This window comes from Helianthus annuus, chromosome 13, assembly GCF_002127325.2.
Source record: "Helianthus annuus cultivar XRQ/B chromosome 13, HanXRQr2.0-SUNRISE, whole genome shotgun sequence".
In the NCBI taxonomy this organism is placed as follows: Eukaryota; Viridiplantae; Streptophyta; class Magnoliopsida; order Asterales; family Asteraceae; genus Helianthus; species Helianthus annuus.
The window spans coordinates 128,006,900-128,014,900 of NC_035445.2; the positions used below are offsets into that span (position 1 = coordinate 128,006,900).

The 8,001-nt window shown below is 39.3% G+C and overlaps 1 protein-coding gene and 1 long non-coding RNA gene across 2 annotated transcripts; both read left to right on the forward strand.

Annotated features, from left to right (window-relative positions):
• The first annotated feature begins 3,687 nt into the window (after positions 1-3,687).
• LOC110903225 (glutathione S-transferase T3-like) lies at positions 3,688-5,385 on the forward strand. Its single transcript, XM_022149321.2, has 2 exons — positions 3,688-4,458; positions 4,548-5,385. Exons 1-2 carry the CDS (start codon positions 4,209-4,211, stop codon positions 5,303-5,305), a joined length of 1,008 nt encoding a protein of 335 aa, XP_022005013.1. The 5' UTR covers positions 3,688-4,208; the 3' UTR covers positions 5,306-5,385.
• A 276-nt stretch (positions 5,386-5,661) lies between these two features.
• LOC110899276 lies at positions 5,662-6,731 on the forward strand. Its single transcript, XR_002570070.2, has 2 exons — positions 5,662-6,173; positions 6,251-6,731. It is a non-coding gene; the product is annotated as an uncharacterized LOC110899276 (long non-coding RNA).
• Positions 6,732-8,001: the final 1,270 nt, after the last annotated feature.

The window sequence follows — 8,001 nt, forward strand, 5'->3', positions numbered from 1 at the left end:
TCAAAAATATGTTGTCCGTACACAAAGCAAGATTATAATAACAACTAACTAGGCCTCCAGATATACATTCTTGGAGGTTCCATCGTGCACAAACTCAAAATGTTGAATTATCATGAATCAGTAGAGGTATTAAGTTACCATGGCTTTGGATCCAAACATCCATTGGAAGGTTTTAGCGACCTTTCAGTAAAGTTGGCACAAGAATGGGGATATATTCCACTAGCTCTTAAAGTTTTGGTTTTATCTCTATATATGTCAGAATCCAATGTGCACTGCAATATTGTCGGTTTCTTTATCGCTGAAGACGAGGATAATGTTGTCAAGATATATATTGGAAGATGATTGGAATGCAAGAGTTGGAACCATGACTCCCATCAACAGAAGTCTTCTAACTGTTTCACCAAATAAAAAATGCATGATTTGGTTGAAGATATGAAAGATGTATTGTTAATGAAGTGTTTAAAGGATCCTGCAAAACATAGAAGATCTGGTGCTGTGACAAAAGCTAAAGAAAGGGACAAAAGGTAAGCCAAAGAAGTGAACTAGTATGTGGTACTTACGAGATGAGACAATGCGTCGTGGGGCGTTTTTTTTTTTTTTAAAAAAAATTGCCCAATCACGCCCAATAACGCCCCTTCCCCACTACACCTGGGCGTTATTGGGCGTTATCTTGCAAAAAATGCTCCTTGGCGTGGTTTGAAAAACGCCGAATGGGGAAAAGGTTGGCCAATCACATTAGAGATTCCATTTGCTTGGCCAATAAGATTTTTAGGTGTTTTTTTTAATTTTATTTTACTACAAAACATATTGCCCAATAATGCCCCATCTCCACTACACCCATTTTAGAAAACGCCCAATAATGCCCCATTGCTGACTGGGCTGTCACATGGCGCAAAACGCCCAAGGGTGAATATTGCCCACTACGCATGGCCTGAGAGTAACATGGATTATCTCAACAGAATATGATTGCCATGCATCAATATGAGCAAGTAAGATCTCAGATTCTAGATTCTGATGACTTTTCTCTTTGAGTTGACACTCTACAAAGCTCTAATTAAATATCAAATCAGGCATACTTTACCAGTACCCCTAACTGGACATATCTACTCTCATAAGTCATAGCTAAAGAAATAATATACCTTCCATTATTGATGCTTATCATTTGTATTAGCTGTTTTGGATATAATATTTTGAATTGCGATGCTTCAAGTCATAGTTGTTAAAAGTCATCGCCTCTTACATCTAAGTCCAATTTCCTAGCGAGGCGAGGCAATTATGCCTTAAGTCAAGGCAATTGCTCTTTAATTACCCATGCGCAAGTTCCGACGAGATTCCTAGATTCTTGAGACTTTTCGGCCAAATTCTCTAAATTCTGGCAAGATTCTAGCTAGATTTCTACTTTTATCTAACGAAACCACTTTTCTACACTAATAAACTAGCATTAATTTTCTATTATATAAAAATATTTTATGTTTTTTTTTTTGTTGTACGGTTTTTTCTTCTCAGGCCTGCGCTTTTTTGCGCCTTGCACCTAGGCCCCAGGCGAGGCCTATACGCCTTGAGTGCGCTGCTTAAAGCTTTTAATAACTATGCTTCAAGTATATTTGAAGCATTTATGTTAGTAGTTTAGCGCATGTAATCCCAGATATGAAGTACTCTAATTCTTCCACTTCATGTTAAATTTGTAGGTATTAGCCATTAAAACATGTGTGCATGAATATATACACAAACTAAAGTTGTTATAGCTGAAACAGGTTTTCTTGTATACTGGTTTCACATATGTGTAAAAATTGTAAATACTCGTGCAGTTTATAGTTTATAACATAAAAGGGATGGTGTCTGGAGGAGAATAAGACCCTTTCGGACCCGACCATATTATAAAATTGTCAGTTCTAACCACCAGTCCCTAAGGCCGGCCCTCAGAATTCGTGTACACTGTTCGAGCTCGAAAAAATGGTCCTTAGGCCTTAGCGAAATTGGATATTTGGCTCACTAAACGTGTAAACCTAATGACAATGGGCTAATAACTAATCTAAACCATAAGACTAGTTTTGTAAAGGAGCCTATGTCGGCATTTGTATGGGTATACCCTATTAATTTTTTGTTTTACATATCCATATCAGGTTTTTTTTTTTTTAAATTACGTGCCCTTCGATTCGGGCCGTGGCCGGTGGTCCTTATTGATGTTTAAACTAAATATAGGGGTCGTTCTGTAATTAGTAGTTAGTTAGTTTTATGTTATAATTAGATTAGTTAGTAAGTGCGAGGACCGGATGCGACAAAGTGAAAGTTTGTAACCTACAAACTTAATCAAGGGACGCCTCTCCTGGAGACGCACCTCTTCAGAAACGGCGCCAACAAAAACAGGAAGCAACAGACATGACGTTTCGCAAGGAGACACATCGATTCATAAGGAGACGCAACTGTTCAATCGCACCTATTCGTATAGTATATATAGGGTTCATGTATGTCAATTGTAATCATCACTTTTCATTCAATACAAGCAAGTTTATTAATTCTTGATTCTCAATTCTTTTATATTCAAACCTGTGATTTGCAAGTTCGATTACCAACAGTGGTATCAGAGCACCACGTTAATCGATCCAGGAAGCAAGAAAGAAGAATCTTAGTGCAAGATTACGAGCAAGAAACGATAATCTGGGTTTGCCGATTGAATCAGAGAACCGGGTGACGTGTTCGATTTCGTAAGTACGTTTTTTTTCTTTTGATTTAGTCGAACCACAATAAAGGAATAATAGGGTCATCGGTTCTGTGTAAAAAAAAAGGGTCAAAGTTGTGACAACCGGCAATTAACGGCGTCTAATTACGTGATTAACAAATGTTTAGGCGTTAAAAAATAGTGTTTAAGATGTAGATTAACTTAATTAGGCATGTGGAGTGCCTAGGAACATCTAACCGACATTACAGTACGCGAACTGTGATTTGCGGAAAAATCTGTTTAACATTGAACGACAACGAACTGAAACCGTACGAAATACTGACAACGCCGACATATAACATCAATGCTAGTGACATGTGATCGATCATATAGCGACTCACGCCGAGCGAACTATCATATAAGTGTTCAAATGTATCTCAAACATAACAACCCAGGAAATCAATTATGAGGGTTATTATTGGATTGGATCAGTATATATTTTATATATGTCTCAAATATTGGGGAGATCTACTATGAGAATTGATAATTCTGATGAAGATATATTTTATTAAGACATTTATGGATACCAGACTACTCATATAATTGATTCATATAAATTAATTACAAGTAATAGTTCATGATGTAACTTAACATAAATGGTTATGTATTAAAGATTGATATATTGTGAAATATATAATTCTTATCACATTTTAATTGTCCAGCACATCACGTGCTTTAGTATTCAAAAAGAAAAAAAAAAGAAAGAAAGAAAAGAAAACATTAGAAGATGAAAATTTTATGAACTTCAAGAAAATCTATTGGTCATTGCTTTGGTTTGAAAGGACCTGTCATGTCCTTGTCTTCGGTTTGGTGAAGAGGCATGGAGAAGCCATTTAACAACTATTAAAAGGACATGAACATCATTTCTTTTCTAATTAACACTCAACCATTTTCAAAAAGTTTTAAATTGCATAAAAAGTGAAAAGGGTTTTAAAAACCTAATCTCATTCATCTTAGACTGGAAGGTATGGGGGCCGGCTTGGCCCGGCTTGGCCCGGCGCCGGACCCCCACACCGCCCCCCTGGCCCGGCTTCCATCACAAACGGCCACCCACCGCCGGGTGTGCCGCTCCTCTTTTCAAAAAAAAAAGACCGTTGATTAACGGCTATTTTAATAAAAAAAAAAAATTCAATTTCCTTTTAAATAAATACCATAATCCCAATCCATTTTTATACCATTTTCTCTCATTCTACTCCCATTCTTCTCCATTTCTCATCCTTTTTATAAAAATACTCTATATTTTTTATACCATTCTCTCCCAAACATGAATCCATTCAACCCAACCAACCCCAACCCAAACAACCCCAACCCGAATAATCCCAATCCGAACCAACCTAATTTTTTTTCGAGTCCCGCTTACACTCCGACTATGGATCCTTCGTGGGGGGCTTCGCAATTTCCGTTTTCGGGTTTCCAACAAACACCCAACGCCTTCTCACAAATGTCTCAACTACAACAAGTTCAACAATATCAAGCGCTCCAATAAATCATGCAACGCAACACGTTTGAACAACTCCAATCGCAATCGCAACCCCCGGTTCAAGTTGAAGATGATGATGAAGAAGTCGTCCCCGAATCACCACCGCAAGAGCTCACGCGCAAAAAAAAGAAGGGGAAGGGAAAGATGGTTGAACCCGAAACCGCGCAAAAACCGAGAGCAAAGGGGAGGCAATGGACGAAAGTAGAAGAGGAGGCGCTAGCTATGGCGTATGCTAAGGCCTCTACTTGCCCGATAGTCGGTATAATTTTTTTTATTTTTATTTTCGGTTTGCTATTTTTTTATGAAATTTAATTTTTTTTTACTAATGCACTATTTTTTAAATTTTAGGAAACAACCAATCGGGTAGTAGTTTTTGGAAGAAGACAACGGATAGGTTTAACGCGATTATGGAGCATGGGGAGGCTCGTGATGTCGAATCCGTCTCGGGCAAGTGGCGAAAAATGATCAAGGTCGTCAACGCCTTTAATCAAATTTATAACCAAATTTACCTTTCTCCTCCAAGCGGGAGTAACGAGCAAGATATTCTTAACCTTGCTATCGCCAAGTGGGACTCCCAAAATTCAACGCCTTTCCCGCACTTCCGAGCATGGAACGTTATAAGGAAAGAACAAAAATGGAAGCCGGTTCCAAATGAGGTCGCAACGGCCAAACGCACTAAAACTTCCGAGTCCGGAAGCTATAGTGCGGGAGGCTCCACCGCTCGATGTCAAATCGACATAAACGACGACCCGGAAGATGACGAGGATGTGTTGCCCGTTCACGAGTCGGAACGTCCCCCCGGGAGGGACAAAGCAAAAAAAGAAGCGGCCGGAAAGCGAAAAGTGTCCGGCTCGAGTGGAGGTGGCGGCTCGAGTGGAGGTAGGGGCGAGAAGGCATCGTCAAAAATGGACGACTTGATAAACGAATTCCGTTCGTTCAAAGAGTTCGCGACCGAAAAGTATACTCACAAGAAAACCGTGTCGTCCGACTATGCTCGAGCGGAAGATTTTAGGATTATGCGGTTGGATCTCGACTCGGTTCCGGAGGATGAACGCGAGGTTTATCGGAGGATGAAGGAAGAGGTGAAAAAAAAATGGACGTCGTAGGTTTTAGGAAACGTAATTTTTTTTATTTTTTATTTTCGGTTTCTTTTTTTTTTAGGAAACGTAATATTTTTATTTTTTTATTTTCGGTTTCTTTTTTTTTAGGGAATGTAATTTTTTTTATGTTATGAAATGAAATTATTTATGTTGTTTTATGTGTTGTTTTTTAAATTTTATAAAGTTTTTATTAACTTGGTTATTAAATTAAACAATATGAAATTATAAAATAATGAGGTGGGGCCCCATCCTCCATCCCCCTCCATCCCTCATTTGGCTCATCCCCCACGAGCCGTCTACGTGACGCCTACGTGGAGGCTCATCCCCGTGGGGATGAGCCGAACCATACCCACTAGTCTTACACAAGCCGCTACCGTCCTTGTTCCTCTCAATTTCTTTTGTCTACAACTAAAGTAAAAACACACAAACACCTAAAACAACATTTTGCCTTCATCATCTTCCTGGAGAAACTTTATAAACACACATGAAGAAATCATCCACACCAAATATCCAGAACCCTCATTCCTCAAACAACCACACACCTCTACTCCCTCTCGGTTCTCTACACCCGAGCCGGCTGCCAAAGCCGATTAACCGGCCGACTACCGATGATGGTTTCTCCGGTGAGACGCCATAACACCCTCTAACCTCCCCTCGACACACACACCCGGTGAAGTTCGGCGGCGGCGTGACATCTAGAACAGAGAGAGAGACCGTTATAGAGAGAGACGTGAGGAGAGAGAGAGAGTGAGCACCGAAGGAAAAGAGCCGGCCGACCGACGAGGTGCCGGCGGTGCACGGCGACAGTGTGCGACGTCAGTCGTCTGCAGTAACGGGGCGACGGTGGTGTTCCTGGGTTTCCGACGAGATTACGGTAAAACCCCTAACCCTCTCATTCCTTTTCAGATCACTCTAGATCATCAGAATTTTCGGCTGTTTGCGTCGTTTTAGGTGGTGGTCTTATTGTCGGCTCTGGCACGGTGGAGCGTCGGCTCAGATTTTGCTCAGTTTTGGGTTTGGTCCGGGTCAAGAATGGTGCGGGTCAACACAGGAGCCTCGGGTCAGATTTCGGCTCAAGGTTCGGTCTTGGTTCAGTTTCAGATCTGGTGGTGGTTCGAGTAATGTTTGGTTCGGTCAACGGGTCAGCAGGCTACACTCCTCAGTTTCGAGTTTCGAGTCACGCGTCGGGTTCGGGTCAAACCCGGTCAACAAGTCAAAACTGGTCAAACCCCAGTCAACGGCAGTCAACTGTCGGGTCAACAGATGGTCAACAACAGTCAACGAAAGACCCGACCCGATTCGACTAAATATTAGTTTAGTTTTATACTTTGACGAAAATTACATTTTGATTACATTGCGTTGAATATTGTTGAATTGTTGATTGATTTTTGACAAATAACGACAACTTGAGTTGTCGGGGTTATTCTAAAAACAGGGGAAACTCTGTCCGTTTTTTTTCGTAAAAAAATTCGAAACACGACACGCGAATTTATTCTAAAAACAACACTTGACGAAGTTCAAGTTTTCTTATATAATAAATACGAAAATATTATTTATTTGACGACGTTATAAGATTACGAAACCGATACTTACTTAAATAAATATAACGCTCATAGTTATTTCAAATAACGATGTTTCCGACACTTATTTAGATAAATATAATTTTCTATATTTATTCAAATATCGATATTTCGAAAACTTTTATACGATAAATATAACGTATATACCTATTTCAAACACCGTGAGTTCGAATATTTATTTCACACCACGACGTCATACATTTTCTATCAAATAAATATAACGATTTATATTTATTTCAAACGTTGAAATTTATACACATCTTATTCACTTACGTCCTACGAAAACTACGAAGAGTCGTACCACTATTCATCTACGCCTTTTATTCGCGACGACTAGCACGACTTCGTAAGTATATTTATATTTATATGTATATAAATATATTTCTTAACACTCAAAAACTAAGTCGATTTTGTGAGTTAGTTTTATCCCGATTATAAAAGGGACCAGATAACCAAGATTTTGGTTAATCTAAACCAAAATAATAACACCTTAGGATCGTTTAGTTAACGATTCGGTAGAGCTCGGACACGTAGTTTAGCTACGTCGATTTAGTTAGAAACTTATAATTATTCCTTGATTAGGAATGCTTTAGTTGCACGCTAGCGAGTTCACATTCGTGGGATGACACTACGGAATCACACTAAGCTAGCTTTGCACAGGAATGTCAAGGTGAGTTCATAACCCCCACTTTTTACTATTTTACATTTTTATAAATGTTTTCGGGGGTGGAAAGACATGCAAAGTTTTGAAAAGTTAAACTATATTTCGATGAACGAAAACTCACATTTCTAAACCAATTTGAATTTAAATTTCAACAAACTCGAATGGTTTACGAACAATTTATACAAACATACCGGTTTTACAAAACGTGCATGATTTTCATGACTAGTGACAGGAATGTCCTAGTTACTACAACGGGACTGGGTTGTTCTGCGTACGAACAACGAGACAACCCAATGGATTTATATCCCCCTTTTTCTTTTGAAATACATATTAACTAGGGTATGATTAAGCTATGGAATGAACTCTTGGATCACGTGCGAATAGGCGCTAACTTAGGCACCATTAATCCTTTTAAGGACCACGGAACAGGGGGTAGATCTATCGGGTACGGGCGAGCC